At 38.6% G+C, this 21,019-nt stretch overlaps 1 protein-coding gene across 3 annotated transcripts in view; it reads right to left on the bottom strand.

Moving 5' to 3' along the window:
• rtel1 (regulator of telomere elongation helicase 1) overlaps nt 1–21,019 on the bottom strand; it is a 169,053-nt gene that overhangs the window by 84,203 nt on the left and 63,831 nt on the right. For all 3 annotated transcript variants that reach the window (XM_073061710.1, XM_073061713.1, XM_073061712.1), the window contains exons 21-26: nt 19,239–19,316; nt 19,036–19,113; nt 14,925–15,071; nt 14,427–14,542; nt 7,346–7,469; nt 5,548–5,698 (exon numbers count right to left, since the gene is read on the bottom strand). In XM_073061710.1, coding sequence (XP_072917811.1) covers nt 5,548–5,698; nt 7,346–7,469; nt 14,427–14,542; nt 14,925–15,071; nt 19,036–19,113; nt 19,239–19,316 — 694 coding nt within the window. The remainder of the gene's footprint in view (nt 1–5,547; nt 5,699–7,345; nt 7,470–14,426; nt 14,543–14,924; nt 15,072–19,035; nt 19,114–19,238; nt 19,317–21,019) is intronic.

The raw sequence follows: 21,019 nt of genomic DNA, 5'->3' as shown, positions 1-21,019 counted from the left end.
AGAAATACTATAACAGCCCCACAATTTCAAAGTGAATTCTACCTCCAGCATCAAAGACAACTTGTTCCCTTCATAAATATGGGTTATACCTAAACAAGATGTAAAGTGTTAACTCATTTAAGTGATAATGAGCATAAAAAACTAAAGAGAATGGGCTTCACTAATCTGTTTTTCTCCTCATTTAAATCAGGACATAGGAGAGGAGTTGCTATTCTTATCTCAAGTAAGCTAAATTTTGAAAAAATTATTCGAAATAGGAGATAAAGAAGGCCGATATATTCTGGTAAGGGGGAATATAGACGGCAATTCAGTTACTCTATTGAATATATACGCAGCCCCGGGAAGTGATATTGGTTTCTTTCAGAAAATTACTGATATTATGGTAACGGAAACAGAAGGTCTCCTGATATGTGGGGGAGACTTAAATTTACAATTACAACCAAACTTAGACTCTTCCAATAGAAAAACCTATGAAACAAAATCTTTACATAAGAAAGTTAATACACTTTTTGAGGATGTTGGTTTAATTTATATATGGAGGGACCTTTTCCCTGACAGAAGGGATTACACTCATTATTCTGCTCCACATTCTGTATATACAAGAATAGACTATTTCATAACATTTGGAAAAGGCAAAGACAAAATAAACACCTGTGGAATTGGGACAATAGATGTAAGTGACCATGCACCTATATATTTATCTATTGATTTTGACCTACAACCAAAGAATACTATTTGGACACTAAATTCAAGTCTACTCAATGATCCGTACTTTAAGGAACAAATTGAAAAAGAAATTGGTCTCTACTTAGAATTTAATGATAATGGAGAGGTTTCACCTCTCATTTTATGGGATACTCTGAAGGTGGTCTTAAGAGGGGAAATTATAGCAATATCTTCATATAAGAAAAAAATAAGGAATTACATTACATTAGATTACATTACATTAGAATTACATTAGAGGAATTACAAAATAGGCTGAAAGAACTAGAGAAAAAACACAAGTTGAATTTGGCACAGGATACATTAGGGGAAATTAAAAGAATTAGGAATGAAATAAATAATTTGGCTACGCAAGAAATCAGGAAAAACTTAATGTTTCTTAAACAGAGACATTATGAAAGTGGATCAAAATCTATGAAAATACTGGCGTGGAAACTGAAAAAAAAAGATAGCAGTAAATACAATTCATAGAATTAGGGACCCAAGAACAAAAATGATAAAAAATAAGCTAAGTGAAATTCAAGAAGCTTTTGAAGTGTTTTACAAAATGCTATATTCCAAAGTTCCAGGGGGAAGCATAACCCAAATTGACACCTTCTTGAATTCTCTAGAGTTACCCACTTTAAGCGAAGAACAAAATAGGATGACTGCTGACATAACTGAAGTTGAATTAAAAGCTGCAATTAGTAGATTTAAATTAAGCAAGTCACCAGGATCAGATGGGTATACGACAGAGTGGTACAAAGAATTCAAAAATGAGTTAATTCCTGTTTTACTCCCCACACTGAACTGGGCTCTAAAAAAAGGCACAAATGCCACCCAGCTGGAAGGAAGCGATAATCTCAACCATACCGAAAGAAGGCAAGGATAAAATGGAATGTGGGTCATTTAGACCAATATCCGTGCTTAATGTAGATTATAGGTTATTTACCTCCATCATGGCCAAATGATTAGAGGAGTTTCTATCCATACTGATACGTAATGATCAGACAGGTTTTATACAACAACGCCAGACTCAAGATAATATACGAAGGACACTTCACATTATGGATCATATACAAAAAAAAAAATCGAAGCAATAGTGATAAGCGTGGACGCTGAAAAAGCATTTGATTTGGTTAATTGGAATTTTCTTTACAGAGTTTTACATAGATTTGGTTTCCAAGACAATTATTAAAACTATACAGACACTATATGACAATCCTACTGCTAGGATTAAAATCAATGGATATTTATCAAATAGTCTTACCCTAGAAAGGGGCACGAGACAGGGCTGTGCATGGTCACCACTACTCTTCGTGCTATATCTAGAACCATCAGCTCAATACATCAGACAAAATGAAGATATCAGGGGAATTATTATTAAAGGGACAGAGCATAAATTGGCTTGTTATGTGGATGACATTTTGATCTATCTAGGGCAACCAACATACTCTTTACCTAAATTGATGCAATCCTTTGAACAATATGGTTAATTATCAGGATACAAGATCAACATAGATAAAACCCAATTACTTTCATATTACTATAGCCCACCAAGAGAAATTGAAAGTCGATACCCCTGGGCATAGCACACAGAGTCTTTCAAATGTTTGGGCATCATTATGCCAAAAGATTTGGCAAAATTATCAGAATGTAATTATCAGCTTCTATATAAAAAAATTAAGGAGGATGTGGCAAGATGGAGCCTGATTCATTTTTTCAGTCTCAGTTCAAGGATTGAGTCTATTAAAACGAATACACTGCCCAGACTGTTATATCTCTTTCAGACCCTACCAATAGAGATTAATCAAAATCAATTCAATGAATGGAATAAGATGCTATCAAGGTATATTTGGCAAGGTAAAAGGCCTAGAGTTCGTCTCAAAACTCTGCAATTAGCAAAGGAAAAGGGGGGATGGGGCTTGCCTTCTCTTAGAGATTATTATTTTGCAGCACAGTTGAGAGCTGTGATATGTTGGTGCAACCCATCATATGACGCTCAATGGAAAAACATTGAGGAGCGGGTACTTCCCATCCCCATACAAGCAATTTTGGCTGATAACAACCTGCAAAGGTACATAAATACTATTGATAACCCATGGGTGAAATTGACTCTTAAAATATGGAAAACCAATATAAAAGAATATAATCTAGAGGGAGATATTGCAATTCTTAAATGGTGTGCATATGACTCTGATTTTACACCAAATAAATTGGATGCTAGATTTAAGGACTGGACAGCTAAAGAAATAACAGTTCTTTGCAACATAATGAAAGAAGGAACACTGTTCAGTTTTGAAATGCTTAAAGAGAAACTCTTATTGGAAAAACAAGATTTTTATCGGTATTTACAGATGTGACAATATGTTAATAAGACGCTTAAAAATGTAACCAAGGCAGATACATGCTTGATAAAGCTCTTTAGAAAAGCATTTAATTCAGATAATGGTAGTAGAATCATTTCAAGCATGTATAAGGGATTGTCAAATCTTAAAACACATTCGACTTCATACATTAAAACAAAATGGGAGAAGGAAGGAGGGATAATTATATCTGAGGAAGAATGGACAACAATATGGAGATATCAATGGAAGTGTACCAATTCACAGAAATGGAGGGAGTTTGGATATAAAAACTTGATAAGATATTTTATTACACCCTCTCAGAAATCCCATTATGATAGTAACCTCCCTGTTTGCTGGAGAAATTGTGGAAATCAAAATGCAAATCATTATCATATGTTTTGGGGCTGCCCTGTTATCAAAAACTATTGGAGGGGGATACACAATGCCCTACAAGACATCTTTAAATGTGAAATACCCTTGGAGAGTAAGACCATATATTTTGGATATATACCTCAAGAATGGTTGAAAAGAGATAAATATTTAATGAATATACTATTGGTGGCTGGTAAAAAGACTCTTACTAGGAAATGGTTATCACAGGAGAGCCCAACTTTAAATACATGGATGGAAATTACAATGGACATTTATAAAATGAAGAAGATAACAGCACCTGTTAATCATAAGCTGGAACAATTTGATTCATACTGGGAAAAATGGTTTAACTACATAATGCCTCATAGGCCTGATTTTATTCTCACAAATCAATGAATCTGTTGTAAAAAAAAAGATCACTCCTACTTGTACATAGTTCTTTCCTTTTGCTTGTTTTTTCTTTCCACTCTTTTCTATAAGTGTATACCCCAGATTAATACTTTGTGGAGATTTTGTGATATTTATGATTATATGATATATATGTACAATGTCTGAAATACATCTTATGGAAATGTTTGTTTGATGAACTTCAATAAAAAAAATTACAAAAAAAAAGATGCAAAATGTTTAGGGTGTACAGAACTAATAATTCTACTTGGCTGGCTGAAAACCGACCTTTCAATAAATCAAAATTAACACTGCTTTAATCATCAAAGCCCCTAGAGGTCTCCTAACCAACACTGTAACACAGACCATTAGAGCCCACACTCATCACTGGAGGCCACATACCTTCTAACACGTTTGACCAGAAATTATCCTTTTCACCTGATTATACGCACATACCATAAGACCATAATAAGATAGTACAGGAACAGAATTAGGCTATTTGTCCCATTGAGTCAACTCCATTACTCAATCATGGTTAATTTTTTAAAATCCCATTCCCTTGCCTTTTCCATAAAACCCTTAAACTTCATTAGCAATCAAGATCCTATCAATTTCTGGTTTAAATATACCCAATGGCCTTCACAACCCTCTCTAGCAAGATTCCATAGAATCTGGTCATAAATGTGGTCTGACCAGTGCCTTATAAAACCTCAGCAGGACATCCTTGATTTTGTGTTCTAGTTCTTGTGAATGAATGCCAACATTAAATTTGCCTTCTCTATTACTGATTCAAGAAGTGGCACCACCAAATTTTTTTCACTCTCTATCCTGACCTCTTCTTAGTCAAATTTAATTAACCTTGGTCATCTAAACCAACTTGAACTGAACATGGCACATGACCTTGGATTCCCTCTGTGTAATACTGTAAAACATTAAATTCTTGCATGATAAACACTGCTGAATTTATCATATAATACTGTCTAGCTGAAGAAATTCCTCCAGTTTTCAGTTTAAAGAATCATCCCCTTACTCTGAGGCTGTTTCCTCAGAAGCTAGATTCTGTTAAAAATAGAAACATTTTTTCAACGTTCAGTCTATTCAGGCCTTTCAATATCTGGTAGGTGTCAATGAGCTCTCCCCTCATCCTTCTGAATTCAAGTACAAGCTTAGAGAAATCAAATTCATATGTTAAGACTTTTGTTCCTGGGGTAATTCTTATAAACCTCCTCTGAACTCTTTCCAGGGCCAGCATATCTTTTAGATAATGGGCTAAAATTTATCACAGTATTCTAAATGTGGTCTGACCAGTGCCTTATAAAACCTCAGCAGGACATCCTTGTTTTTGTGTTCTAGTTCTTGTGAATGAATGCCAACATTAAATTTGCCTTCTCTATTACTGAATCAAGAAGTGGCACCACCAAATTTTTTTCATTCTCTATCCTGACCTCTTCTTAGTCAAATTTAATTAACCTTGGTCCTCTAAACCAACTTGAACTGAACATGGCACATGACCTTGGATTCCCTCTGTGTAATACTGTAAAACATTAAATTCTTGCATGATAAACACTGCTGAATTTATCACTACTATTTCTTTTGCAAAGATTGAAATTTTGTTTATGTAGTTAATCTTTTGGGAACTTTGTCTATTCAAAATGACTGGAGATAGATTTCTAACACACGTATAAATACCCAAGTATGAAAATGGTTGACTTAATCTACAATAATTATTATACTGTACCTGTACGCTTTCTTTTGAGGCTGGGGACATGAGAATCTAAAGTTTTTGCTTTCTTCAGAATTTGTACAGAAGCAGAAGGAAAAGATGAGGTAGAATTTACTTCTGAGCACTGGGCACTACATGTCACCATCTTTGGTTTTGGTGGAGGCATCTGTTTGTGCAAGGGAAATGCTGTTATTACACTAGTAAGCCTGTAAGTAATGGTCATGCAACTATATCATTTTATGATTAATAAATTTATTTAATTTGCCCAGAAGTGGCATACCATAAATTCCGGTGTATAAGCCGAGAATTTGGCCCTAAGTTTTGGTCCTAAAATTAGGGGGTCGGCTTATACAGAGGGTGCCAACTTTGGAAAAACGAATACACGGAAGACAGGTTGTATTTATTGGTTGTTTTTGAATCAAATTGGTTCCACTGTCGACACATGAATTCTTTGGTTTGTTTAAACTGACATCTAGTGGCTGGAGCACAGACATCAAACCACCGGGGATGACTGCAATGTCCGTATTTTCAGCTTTCAATGCTGCTTTTGTCTCACCTGACAAGTGCGCTTTGAACATGTCCCAGACAAGCAGCAACTTTTCCTTCCTGACACCTTCCGGATGTCGACGCCACACCTCTTTAACCCATTTCAAGCAACCAGCTTCGTCCATCCAGCAGCAGCCTTGAACAGGAATTTTCTGAGCAATCTTTGTTTTTTAGTCTCAACACAAGATCATGTCTGTTCATAAATCGGGTGCACCAACTTCGCGTAGCTTTGAAATTTTCGCTGACCTCATGGTGTTTTTCGTCCCATTTCAACGCTTGAAATCGAATCATTTCTCTGGTAACAATGTATCCAGCCGACCGCTGCCTTTCTCCACTCTCTCTCGTTTACACTAAACTTCTTAGCAGCTGCAGAATTATTTGTTCCTTTAGCGAAATCAACAACCTTCAGCTTGAAGCCAGCATCATATCGCACTTGTTTTAATCTTTTGTACATGGTGGTCACAAACTCAATACTGAGTACACGTTTTGATCCCGTCACCTTGTGTTATGTTTTAACGAGATTACGATGGGTGCTGAATGGTTTCACGGGGGTTACATTTCAGAGGATTCTTTTCCATTGGAAACCTAATCCAAAATTTCTCTCCCTGATTTATTTATTAAGAACTTGCCTATGACGTTCTACTATGTGTAGGCCTGTTTTCTTAGCAGGTACTCGTTCACAAAATTTCCAGGATCCGGATCCGGCAAAGCTGAGTACTGGCATATGAGATCTTGTGATCTTTTCTGGTTAAATCAAAAACCTCTACAAAAGGGGTCAGCTTATACAAAGGTAACATGAGAAGTCACATTTTTAAACCTTGAAAATGGGGGGTCAGCTTACACTCCGGGTTGGCTTATACTCCGGAATATACAGTATTCTTAAAAACAACATGTGGCACTAGAGAACCTTTTGAATATAATAGGCTAAAACATTCATGGTTGATGAACTTATTTCATCCAAAATGTTTTGAAATATATCAAAGCTTTGATCAACTTTAAACTGAAATTCTAGAAGGGATGACACTTGTTTAAAATTACATTACATTAATTTATATAAAAGGTTGACACAACTTCCAAATAATAACCTTTTTAAAAAAATTAGCTGTAGCGCATGGTGGGAAAAAAGATCACAGTAGTAAGCTACTCTCTAAACCACATAACCTCCCAAAAATAATCTCTCTTTGCCGCTGGCCCACTGTTCTTCTGCTAATAACAAGTGGGAGCAGCACTTTGTAGGTTCAATTCAAATATACTGTAGGATACTTACTACTTTTTGAGCAACACGAAAAAACTGAGATACATCTCGAATTATATGTCCGAAGTTATCATACACTTTGACATATGGCTGCAACCATGACGGTAACTGTGATTTCACTTCAGTACCTGTAAATCTAAAAAGAAACAAACTCAGATGAAGTCGACAACAAATCCTAAATTTAGGAAATTAAAAGCTGACTGAACTTAACAGAATAGTATTTTTTAAACAATATCTAACTAACAAGTTCAAACATCAATGACAAAAAATATTTTAAAAAATCTGCTAACAGTTAAAAATATGCACTTATTCAATCAATTTTTTTCCAACATCAGTCTAATCAAATTCAGTAGTCCACTTTACTCAACATTAATCTTATTTAGGTTACACGAGGAAATCTGCAGATGCTGGAAATTCAAGCAACACACACAAAATGCTGGTGGAACACAGCTGGCCAGGCAGCATCTATAAAGAGAAGCACTGTCGACATTTCGGGCTGAGACCCTTCCTGATGAAGGGTCTTGGCCCGAAATGTCGACAGTGCTTCTCTTTATAGATGCTGCCTGGCCTGCTGTTTTCCCACCAGCATTTTGTGTGTGTTGCTCTTATTTAGGTTACCTCATTTTTCACAGCAAACACTACACACAATGTTATAAAAATAAAAAATGATGTCGAAGAACTGACATATTGTGCTGAGTCAATAGTTTAAGAAATAACCTTATTTTGGTAGAACCATTTAGAACTGGTAGAGACAAAGGGGATAATACTATGATGGAGGTACAAAGTATAAGGCTCAAAGGGTTTGCATAATGAAATACAATGGATTCTGGTTAATTGGGCCATTGTGGCAGCAATTTATTTGGAACTTCTATGGAACAACAAAAACTAATCAAGAAAATAGCTGGGATTCCCTTTGTTTGTTAGTGACACTATGCCGCTTAATTGCGGCAGGAGACCGTTGCCAGTTTCTAACTAGCAACAGTCATGGGCATTGTGTGATCACTAGACACTACACCGTGCTTGGAGCAAACAGATTTTCAATCATGCTGCGTTTGTGTTAAAAAAAAGTGATTATTGTCACTAATAGTTGGCAAGAAATAAGCAGCAAGACAACTCAAAACTATTTTGCTCATTGTAGTTTCAAACATTCAGATTTGGAGTTGCAAAAAACAGCTAGAAATGAAAATGAAACAATTCCACTACTTCAACAAGTTAGGCACTCTGAAAATTTTGAAGGTATTGACAATCATTGTTAATGTACAATGTAAGTGAAAATTTGGAAGACATAGGCAAACTCAAAGGTCTCAAGGCGGATAAGTCACCTGAACCAGATGTACTACATTGCAGAGTCCTGAGAAAGGCTGCTGAAGAGATACTGTATGCATTGATCATGATCTTTCAAGAATCACTTGATTCTGGCATGGTCCCGGAGGACTAAAATATTGCAAAATGTTCTCCACTCTTCAAGAAGGGAGGAAGGCAAATTAAAGTAAATTATAGGCTAGTTAGCCTAACGTCAGTGGTTGGGAAGGTGTCTGAGTCCATTACTAAGGATGAGATTTTGAGGTACTTGGAGACTAATGATAAAATAAATCAAAGTCTGCATGCTTTCTGAAAAGGGAATTCTTGCCTGACAAGTCTGTTAAGAGTTCTTTGAGGAAGTAATAAGCAGGGTGGACAAAGGAGAGGCAGTGGATATCATTTACTTGGATTTTCAGAAGGCATTTGGTAATGTGCCACACATGAGGCTGCTTGACAAGATAAAATCCTATGGCGTTAAAGGAAAGATACTGGCATGGATAGAGAAATGGCTGACAAACAGGAGGCTGCGAGTGGGAATAAAGGGGACCTGTTCTGGTTGGTTGCCAGTAACTAGTGGTGTTCCTCAGGGGTCAGTATTGGGACTCTACTATTCACATTATTTGTTAATGATTTCAATAATGGAATTAATGGCTTTGTGGCAAAGTTTGCGAATGATGCAAAGACAGGTGGAGGGGTAGATAGTGCTGAGGAAGCAATGCGATTGCAGCAGGACTTAGTCAAATTGGAAGAATGTGCAAAGATGTGGCAGATGGAATACAGTGTTGGAAAATGTACACTAACGCATTTCGGTAAAAGGAACAATATTTGCAGATTATTATCTAAATGATGTGAAGGTTCATCACAGGTGTGGAGGGACTTGGAAGTTCTTGTGCAAGACTCCCAGAAGGTTAATTTGCAGGTTGAGTCCGTAGTAAAGAAGGCAATTGCAATGTTGGCATTTATTTCAAGGGGAATAGAATGTAAAAGCAAGGAGATAATCCTGAGCCTTTATAACACACTAGTCAGGCCGCACATAGAGTACTGTCAAGTTTGGGGCCCCACATCTCAGAAAGGATGTGGTGTCATTGGAGAGAGTCCAGAGGAGGGTCACGAGGATGATTCCAGGAATGAAGGGTTTAACATATAAAGAATGTTTGGCATCTTTAGGCCCGTACTCACTGGAAATTAGAAGACTGCGTGGGGATCTCAATGAAACCTACTGAATTTTGAAAGGACTAGATAAGGTGGATGTGGAGAGGATGTTTCCTGTGGTGGTCATATCCTGAACTGGAGGGCACGCCTCAAAATTGAGCGGTGATCTTTTAGAACAGAGGTAAGGAAGAAGATTTTTTAGCCAGAGAGCAGTGAATCTGTGGAATGCTCTGTCACAGACTGTGGTGGAGGCCAAGTCCATGGTATCTATCAGGCATAAGTTGATAGTTTCCTGATTGGTCAGGGCATTCAAAGGATATGGCAAGAAGGCAAAGTGTATGGAGTTGAGTGGGATCCGGGAGCAGCCACGATGCAATGGCAGAGCATATTTGATGGGCGGAATGACCTAATTCTGCTCCCATGTATTACGGCAATCATCAAATGGATTGCATGAAAGCAGTCCATTATCTAAATTAGATGTCTGTTCATATTGTTCATTTATAGTCAAATAAAAGAACAAAATCAACAAAAGGTGAATAGTTCCGTGGTAGAATTGATGGTGTTCAAATTTGTTCTGTATTTCATTTACATACATAATTTGTTAGTTGGTTAAATGGTAGTTTGCCTTTTTATGCCTTTTTAACTACTTCCACTGCTGCTGGTTTTCAGTTTATGTTTGGGTTATTGTTGAAGGTAAGGGATGAGGAGAAATGTGGGCCATCCAATTAAGATGGTCGAACTGAAGGGGAGGTTTCTCTGATGAGGGACACTAATGTTGGGCTTGGAGCTTTTGTTCGAGAGGAGTTGAAGAGGGAAGACGCTGGCGAGAAGAGGTCGTAGGATTTGACCCAGAACAGGACTGTGTTTTGACGAAGCCTGGGATGAGATCAATTGAGCGCTGGTGACTTGGGGAAACTGTGAGCGCCAAATTGTGCACATTAGATTGTTTCATTAAAATGGGCCCTTGTCTATTTTTGTTCTTTTCTTTACTAACCCTTTAGTCAAATTAAGAACTATAATATCTTTTAATTGTAGGCAGTGTACTGTCTGTAATTTTGTGGCACTAATTTGTAACAGGGCAGTGAATTACACGGCATCCACACAAACAGGGAGTTTGGGGTGGGATCACACGTCAATTTCACAAGTTTGGCAAGGCCGGAGATTGTCTTCTGTAAACTTGCACATCTGAGGAAACCACAATGGTACGTGTGTGTACACGTACACACACACACACACACACACACACACACACACACACACACTACTGTACCGCTGCTGCAAAACAAAACAAATTTCATGACATTTGTGAGTGGTGACAACCTATTTCTGATGTGGGTCTCCAATTGTGGACTGAAAGTGAGAAGTGAGAAAGGAGCAGGGAGAGTGGAATTATGGTTGGAAAAAAGGGAAGGGAGAGGGGAGGGAGCGGGAAGCACCAGAGAGATGTTCTGCAATGATCAATAAAACAATTGTTAGAAATTAAATGACCTTGCCTGGTGTGAGCTGGGTGTGTCTGCACCTGCTTCACCCCTTGTTCTTGGCACTCTTTTGCTGCCACCTGTTACACATCGCTCTGGTGGCGCTCCACCCTCACCATTCCTGAACATCCAATGCTCCCATCAGATTTACAAACTCACTCTCTGCTCCATGTCAGTAGTGTGCTAAAGCCTTAGGCACCCTAGCTATACGTAGATGCCTTAAGACCTTTGCATAGTACTGTATAGAAACATTATATGCCTCCAAGTTGGGGGAAATACAGAATTTAATGTCATTTACCATGTAGTAAGTTTTCACTGCTAGTTTGTTCTTACTATTTAAATCAGGGGTGTCAAACTACCGGCCCGCGAAGGGGTCCAATCCAACCCGCGGGATGATTTGGGGGGAAAAAGTATATTCACAACCATTTATTATGTATCAGTACGGCAGCCATACAATAGGCGGCAGTTAATCACCCGCCGTGCATAAGTACCTACCAATCTGCACTGAAGACCACTATGTCATCAGACACAGTATAAACACACACTCAGGTAAGTAACACTTATAGCAAGGCTATGATTGTTTGCTGCTGTGGTTCAAAACGCTTTCCAAGAAAAGTTGACATCGAAGGTCGGATATTCAACGATAATTGGAAAGATGTTTTTTTACTTCTGTGAGGTCAACGGCAAACCTGTGTGTCTGATATGCTTGCAACAAGTGGCTGTGGCAAAAGAGTACAATATCAAACAACACCATGAGATGTCACAAGGAGAAAAATATGACAAGAACGCAAGACGACTCAGAACGCAGAAGGTAAATGAGCTTGAAGCAGCTCTGAGAAAACAGCAATCAGTGTTCACCAAAAGTTGAAAACTCATGATGGAGCTGTCAAGGCCAGCTATATTATTGCCAACAAAATAGCTGCTACGTCGAAGCCATACTCAGAGGGGAAATTCATCAAAGCAGGCATGCTGATGGTGGCTGAGCTAGTGTGCCCTGAAAAGAGATAGGCTTTTGGTAATATCAGCTTGTCAAGAAATACTGTGGCAGAGAGAACCGGGGACCTTGCAGGAGATTTGAATAGTCAACTAAAAGACAAAGTGAAGTCATTTATTGTCTTCTCTATTGCAATTGATGAGAGCACCGAAGTAACTGATATAGCTCAATTGGGAATATTTATTTGTGGTGTTGATGCATCTTTGACCATCACTGAGGAGTTTGTGGAGATGGTGCCCATGACAAACACCACAACAGCGAATGACGTCTTCTCCAGCCTCTACGAGGCCTTGGACAGACTGGGGGTTGACTGGAGTCACGCTGTCAGCGTGGGAACAATGGCGCACAGTCCATGGTCAGGAAAAAGGCAGGTGTTGTTGCAAAACTCAGAGAGAAAGTTCAAACAGAGAATCCAGAGCAGGAATTCTATTTTCATTGCATTATACACCAAGAGGCATTATGTAGCAGGAGCCTGAAAATGGACAATATCATGGATGTAGTAATCAAAATGGTTAATTTTATTAGAGGCAAGGATCTCAACCATCAGCAATTTGACACTCTTTTGTCCTAAAGTAATATTGGACACGGCCTACCCTACCACACTGAGTTCCGCTGGTTGAGCAGAGGGGTTGTGCTCAATCGTTTTCTTCAATTAGGTGCGGAAATTGGACTATTCATGAACTAGAAAGAGAAGCCAGTGGCAGAGTTGGATGACCCAGACTGGCTTCACGATCTTGCATTTTTGGTGGATATAACAGAGCACTTAAATGTGCTTAATGTTAACATGCAAGGCTGCAACCAACTTGTTAGGGAATACTACGATAGCATTCGTGTCTTTCAAATCAAATTAGGCTTGTGGGATATGCAACTATCCCAGAGCAACCCAGCTCATTTCCCCTCTTTGCAGTCTGTGCGTGTTGCTCAAGGGAATAATGACAACATGGACAGGTACAAGGATAAAATATCATGGCGGAAAAGTGAGTTTCAGAATCGTTTCCAAGTCCTCACTCAGCTCGAGAAGGAATTCTCACTATTTTGCTCGCCATTTGCCGTCAATGCAGCATCAGATGTGCTGGAGGAACTCCAAATGGAACTAATCGAAATTCAGTGTAACTGGGCTTTGAAATATAAATTTGAGACTGTGGGTCTGGACGCATTCTATCGATAGCTGGGACTGATGTACCCCAAGATGACAGACTTTGCTTCAAAGATCCTTTGCATGATCAGGACGTATCATCATTCTCCATAATGAACATTAACAAATCCAAACCGCGCTCACAGCTGACACACAGACATCTAAATGACATTATGAAAATCACAACTGCCCAGAACCTGGTCCCTGATGTTGACAGGTTGGTTAAAGCCAAGAGATGTTAGGTGTTTGGAAGCAGCGAGTGAAAAAATGAGTGACACTGTTTGATGCACAGCGACACGTAAGCAAAATGCATTATGAAATATTAAGTGTCATAATATTGTGATTCATTCATTTTCTGACTATTTTATTATTGTAAATGTGATCAGTTCAATAAAAGTAAAGGCTAACTGTGTTCATTGTCTGACTCTGATTGCTAATAAAAATTAGGTGTGGTTGTGTAGCCTACATTTACAATTTGTTTTGTTAGGTCTACATTTGTGTCTGCTAACGTTCGATTTCAAATGGTTTATTAAGGAAAGGGTGTAGCTCCCAAAACAATCTTAGCCAAAATAGCATCATTTTTTTCTCTCTCTCAACACAACTTTCTTGTAGCCTATGACTGTAAGTTAATACCAAACTTAAAAATAATGCTTGCTAGGCAATCTTCTTCATAAGAAACGAAATTCGTAAAGTGAAACACTTTGTAGTTATAGCAGAGACTGAGACACATGACAGCAGGTTGAAAAAACGAAGGCAACGACAGCTGTGGGAGCATGCACACGTGCGTTCGCGCGTGCACAACTGATCTGGCACGCGTGAAATCGCATTTTGCCCAATCTGGCCCGTGACCTAAAATGAATTTGACACTTCTGATTTAAATGGTAAATCATATGGCATACTAGAATTTAGTAAGTTAAAAAAAATGTTAGTAGTAAAGTTACATTTGTGATGATGTTGTAAGTTAATTCTGGCACTGACTTTTATCATTTCTTGTTGCATTGGAATAAGATTTTACTTGATTTATTTACACACCTGTGATCACAAAGAAAAATGGCTCCATAGTCATTTCGGTGGCGAATTACCCTTCCAATAGCTTGATTGACAGCACGTGAAGCTTGCTGCCTGTACCATTCTTGTCCAGACAAATACTTAAAAACAAACATGCCATAAAACTGTAAATTAATTGAGTAACATTGCCAATGCAATAAAACTTAATTTGTTGTGAACACTATTGACAAACAGACCTATCAAATAGAAGCAATATGATTTGTGTATTAACCTAAAAAGCAAAATTAACTTCCTGAAAAGCAAAACCAGGTATCCTCTCACGGAGATGGAATATTTTGACCTTATCTATGCGCAGTTACCGAGAAGTTTACTTTTCACACCTGGACAGTATAATTTGAACTTCATATAGTGTTAATAAATCGATAACCATCAAATAGCAAGTACTAAGTAAATAGGTCTATGAATCAGATGCTGTTAAAGGACTGGCTCATTAAGCTACTTTATGCTTTGTCTGTTCAATACCTGAACACCTCCAATGCAATTTCTTCTCATTTCATCAAGGAATTGCATCTTCAGTATTACTCTTGGATCCATTCGTGGAGGAAATGGCAAACCAGTGATAATCACACCTCGCCCATTCATGTCAGCAAAATCCAAACCTTCACTGGCCTAAAGAAGGCAAAGGTATTTATACAGTACAGAGGAATTTAAATGGTAGAAGTATCTTTTTTCATAAAATTGATATCTATTTTAATTAATTCTGTTCAAATTGTCCTAATTCTTTTCAAGGAGATATGTTGAATCAAAGGACATAATCCCACCATGTAGACAGGAGCTCAATATACTTGAAAAGGAGGGAATGCTAATTTTCTTTTCATTCACATACACCTGCTAAATTTTGCACAAATACACCTTATTTTGCTAGATATATTTTTGCTAAAAATGCAGAAACTTTTTCTGTAGTATGGATTACATTACTATCCATTGCTGATGCAATTTCCTGTACTTAGCATCTTCATAACTTTGGTCTGCACCCTATTTCAAGCATTCCTTTAATTAATGTCCACTACTCCCCCTGAATTTTAAAACGTTTGTTTTTGTTTTTCCAGTTCTGATGAAATATTGACTCCACTTCTCTATGAACGGATGCTGCTTGACCAGTTGAGAACTTGCAGCATTTTCTACCTTTATGAGTTATCTTCTAGCTGAAATAATTCCAAAAACCACTATAAGCCAGAAAGGCAATTTTCTGTGGCAGAATAATTTACTCATTAAATTAGATGTGCATCTTTAACTCCAGAGCACTGATGCCAAGTTTCAATCAATTAAATTCCAAGAATGGTGGTTACTGCAGACGTGCAGCAGATAAATTACTAGACTATTAACAAAGAGGCTTGGGGGAACAAGTAAACACAAGAGATTCTGCAGATGCTGAAACTTCCAGATTAACACACAGAAAATACTGGAGGAATTCAGCAGGTGAGGCAGCAGCTATGGAAGTCGACATTTTGGGCTGAGAGCCTTTATCAGGAATGGAAGAGGATGGGGGGAAAATGCCAGAATAAGAAGGTGGAAGGAGGGTATGGAAGGAGGGTAAGGAGTACATGCTAGAAGGTGATAGGTGAACCCGGTTGAGTAGTGGTGATAGGTGGGGTGGGCAGTGAGAAGCTGAAAAGTGATAGGTGCAGAAACTAAAAGGATGAAAGAGGAGGAATCTGATAGGAGAGGAGAGTGGACCATGGGAGAAAGAAAAAGAGGGCACCAGGGAAAGGTGATAGGAGATCAGAAGAGAAGTAGTAAGGGAAGAGGTAGGGTGGGCAATGGAAGAAGAGGGAGGGGGATGGAGAAAATTAACTGAAGTTAGAGAAATCAGGTTGGAGGCTACCCAGACAGAATACAAGATTTTGCCCCTGGAGTGCCGTTCAACTGGCTGGAATATTCAAGATATCTCTAACTTCATGCTTCGGCAGTTTGAGATACTCAACTGCTTCAATTATACCTGTGCCCAGGAAGGTGGTAACTTGCCTCAATAACTATTATCCAGTACCACTTAGATCCACTGTGACAGTGCTTCAAGTGGCTGATGATGAAACATACCAAATCCTGCGACTTAAATCTGCTCCGATTGCCTACTTTAAATTATTGGCTAGTTTTCCCTCATATTTCATGTTTTCCCTTCTTATTGCTTTTTTAGTTGTCTTTTGTTTGATTTAAAAGCTTCCCAATCATCCAACTTTCAACTCACTTTTGCTACCTTATATGCCCCTTCCTTGGCTTTTATGCAGTCCTTAACTTCCCTTGTCAGCCACAGTTGCCTACCCATATCATTTGCGAATAACTTCTTGGGACATATCTATCCTGCGACTTCTGGACTATTCCCGGAAACTTCAGCCACATCTGCACTCCCGTCATCCCCACCAGTATCTTCCTCAAATGCACTTGGGTAAGCTACTCTCTCATGCCTTTGCAATTCCCTTTATTCCATCGTGATACTGATACATGTGACTGATGCTTTTCCCTCTCAAACTGCAGTATGAATTCAATCATATTATGATCACTGTCTCCTGAGGGCTCCTTTACATTAAGTTCCCTAATAAGATCTGGCTTATTACACAATAATCAATCTAATATTGTCTATCTCTGAGTAGGCTCAATCGGAGGTTCACGAGCTAGTTCTCATCAGGGGATCACAGGTGGAGAGGGTGAGCAACTTTAAATTCCTCTGTGTTAATATTTCCCAGGATCTTTTCTGGGCCTAGCACAATTATGAAAAAAGCCATTTAAATGAATGAGATCTAAATGGGCTTCAGTTAACAAGTGGTAAATATTCAATGTACGGGAATTATTTCAAATGCCAAAGATAAATAACCACCAGGTTGAGTTAGTAATGATGACACAATGGTTTTAATAATGTAGTGTAGTTTACTTATGAAAATCCAAACCCAAACAGACTTGTCCCAGAGTGAAGGGCAATGACAAACATTTATGGCTGTTCTGTATCACTGCGGGAACTCAGCACACAAATGCAATTATGAAGAAAGTACGGCAGTAGCTCTACTTCCTCATAAACTTGCAAAGATTTGACATGACATTAAAACTTTGACAAATTTCCATAGATGTGTGGTGCAGAGTATATTGACTGCTGCATTGTTGCCTGGTATGGAAACACTAATGCCTTTGAATGGAAAATCCTATAGGAAACAGTGAATAGTGCCTGGTCCATCATGTGTAAAGCCCTCCCTACCATCAGGCACATCTACATGGAGCACTATTGCAGGAGAGCAACATCCATCATCAAGGACCCCCATCATCCAAGCCATGCTCTCTTCTCAGTGCTGCCATTGGGAAGGTGGTGCAGGAGCCTTAGGGCTCACACCACCACATTCAAGAACAGTTGTTACCCCTCAACCTTCAGGCTCTTGAACCAGGGTGATAACTACACTTGCCCAATAATGACTCTTTATCTCATGTTCTTGACATTTATTGCTTATTTACTTATTATTATTTCTTTTTTTCTTTTGTATTTCCACCATTTGCTGTCTTTTGTACATTGGTTGTTTGTTTATCCTGCTGGGTGCGGTCTTCACTGATTGATTCTTGGATTTACTGTGTATCTCGACAAGAAAACGAGTTTCAGGGTTGTATAAGGTGACATAAATATACTTTGTTAAAAAATTTGCTTCGAACTTGTCTAATTATCTTTTTGATACCCTTCCCGGAAAACACTTCAATTACTTTATCTAATAGCTTGTGTTGGTTTTTCCTTTCTCCCTCAATGCCTTTAATGCTTGGTAGGATAATGTACAAAATACAATGATAGAAAAGAATTTGCTGTTCCTGCACATTAATTGTGCTTGTATATGCTGACAGTATTTTAACTGGTGAATTTAACATTTACAAGTATATTAAGCAATTACCAAGTTGTAGAAGACTTTGAATACAAGAGTAAACTTATCTTACTTGCAATTTTATGGGTTCTTGGTAATACTTCATGAAAGGACTATGCTCTCCTTTTCTAAGAAAAAAGGGTATGTTTGATTGATTCCTAGGATGGTTGGTTTGTCAGTAGAGGAGATATGAAGTAGGTGAGGCCTCTATTAAGGAGCTTAGAAGAATGATAGATGACCTCATTGAAATGCACAAAATTCTTCCTGGAGCTGTAGATGAAGATAATACTTGCCCTGACTAAACAACTCAGAACACTGGAGGATATAATCTTAAAATAAGGGACTGGCTGAAATTAAGACAATTGCTTTTCTGCAACAGGGTAATGAATCTTCAGATATCTCTACCCCAAAGTATAATGAAGCCTTAATCATTGATTACATGCAAAACAGAAGTCAATAAATTTCTGGATATTGAGAAAGGGCACCAAATAAAGATGTCTGAAGTAAGAAATCAGCCATGACCCTGTTGAAGACTAAAGCCACCAGGAGGTGTGAATGTTCCCCCCCCCCCATTCCTAATGTTCTAAACATTAATATCAAGATTAGTGACAGCAATTACGTTTTATTACAAACATGAAACATTATGATTAAATTTTGCATTTAATAAATGCTACATTATCACAAATTAATTGACAAATCAGACATTAACTTGATTTTACAGAAGCCAATGAATCTTGTTTGCTCACCTTTCCTCTGCACACTGCACAGAAACAAGCTCCATTTGACTTTGGATTATTTACTTTATCATAGTATGCATCCATAACCTGAAATAGATTTTCCATTAACTAGGAGCAGGTTGTGAATGTCAAGGACTTTAATTTTCATTAAGTTAATAGAAACATAAAAAGTAAATTCATAAACCAGTGAAAATGAGTAAAATTTATCAAACCTCTGTGAATAATCCTTTGCCCTTTACTTCCACAAAGATAGGCTTGATCTCATCTATTTTATTGGAAATTCCCTCTTCCTGTTAGACAGAATAGTGTAAAATGAATCTGACTCTTAATGACTTTTGAAAATTCAGTGATAAAAACTTTTGTGATGCATAAGGAAGTTTAAAGTAAGTGCCATGCACTCTCTAAGCAGAATGGACAGAAGTCTTGCTGAACATGTTTCAAACAAATTATGTAAACACAGAGTAATTATAACTTAAAATTATTATTCAAGCTGAATGTGTTACGTTCTTCACCCTACTTCATTTCTTCATTTGAACAATAAGTACTCCTGTTTGAGCACTGCTGGGAGGGGCAGCCTAACTGGGGGAAGCAACAGTGGCCGTGCCTCTGGCACAGAGTCTGGTCCTGTGACTCAGGAGGGTAGGGAAAGGAAGAGGATGGCAGCAGTGATAGGGGACTATAGTTAGGGGGTCAGACAGGCGTTTCTGTGGACACAGGAAAGCAACTCGGATGGTAGTTTGCCTCCCAAGCGCCAGGGGGGGATGTTTCAGATCGCATCCAAGATATCCTGCGGTGGGAGGGAGAACAGCCAGAGCTCATAGTACATATTGGTACCAATGACGTAGGTAGGAAAAGGGAAGAGGTCCTGAAAACAGACTACAGGGAGCTAGGAAGGAAGTTGAGAAGCAGGACTACAAAGATAGTAATCTTGGGATTACTGCCTGTGCCACGTTGCAGTCAGTATAGGAATAGAATGAGGTGGAGGATAAATGCGTGGCTGAGGGATTGGAGCAAGGGGCAGGGATTCAGATTTCTGGATCATTGGGACCTCTTTTGGGGCAGGTGTGACCTGTACAAAAAGGACAGGTTGCACTCAATCCCAGGGGGACCAATATCCTAGTGGGGAGGTTTGCTAAGGCTACTGGGGAGAGTTCAAACTAGAATTGTTGGAGTGGGAACCAAATTGAAGAGACTGGGGAAGAGACAGTTGGCTCATAAATAGAGAAAGCTTGGAGACAGTGTGTGATGGAGGATAGGCAGCTGATAGAGAAGGGATGCGCTCAGACCGAGGGTTTGAGATGCATCTATTTTAACAGAAGGAGTATTGTGAACAAAGCGGATGAGCGTAGAGTGTGGATCAGTACTTGGAGCTATGATGTGGTGGCCACTACAGACTCTTGGATGACTCAGGGACAGGAATGTTTACTTCAAGTGCCGGGTTTTAAATGTTTCAGGAAGGACAGGGAGGGCGGCAAAAGAGGTGGGGGCGTGGCACTGTTGATCAGAGATAGTGTCACGGCTGCAGAAAAGGTGAACGTCATGGAGGGATTGTCTAAGGAGTCTCTGTGGATGGAAGTTAGGAACAGGAAGAGGTCAATAACTCTACTGGGTGTTTTTTTATAGGCCGCCCAATAGTAACAGGGATATCGAGGAGCTGATAGGGAAACAGATCCTGGAAAAGTGTATTAATAACAGAGTTGTGGTGGGAGATTTTAATTTCCCAAATATCGATTGGCATCTCCCTAGAGCAAGTGGTTTAGATGTGATGGAGTTTGTGAGGTGCATTCAGGAATGTTTCTTGACACAATATGTAGATAAGCCTACAAGACGAGAGACTGTACTTGATTTGGTATTGGAAAATTAACCTGGTCAGGTGTCAGATCTCTCAGTGGGAGAGCATTTAGGAGATAGTGCTCATAATTCTTGTCTTTTACAATAGCATTGGAGAGAACAGACAAGTTAGAAAAGAGTTTAATTGGAGTAAGGGGAATTA

Source organism: Hemitrygon akajei, chromosome 11, assembly GCF_048418815.1.
Source record: "Hemitrygon akajei chromosome 11, sHemAka1.3, whole genome shotgun sequence".
Lineage (NCBI taxonomy): Eukaryota > Metazoa > Chordata > Chondrichthyes > Myliobatiformes > Dasyatidae > Hemitrygon > Hemitrygon akajei.
The sequence above is the reverse complement of the archived record's forward strand: the minus strand, read 5'-3'. Positions and strand labels throughout refer to the sequence as shown.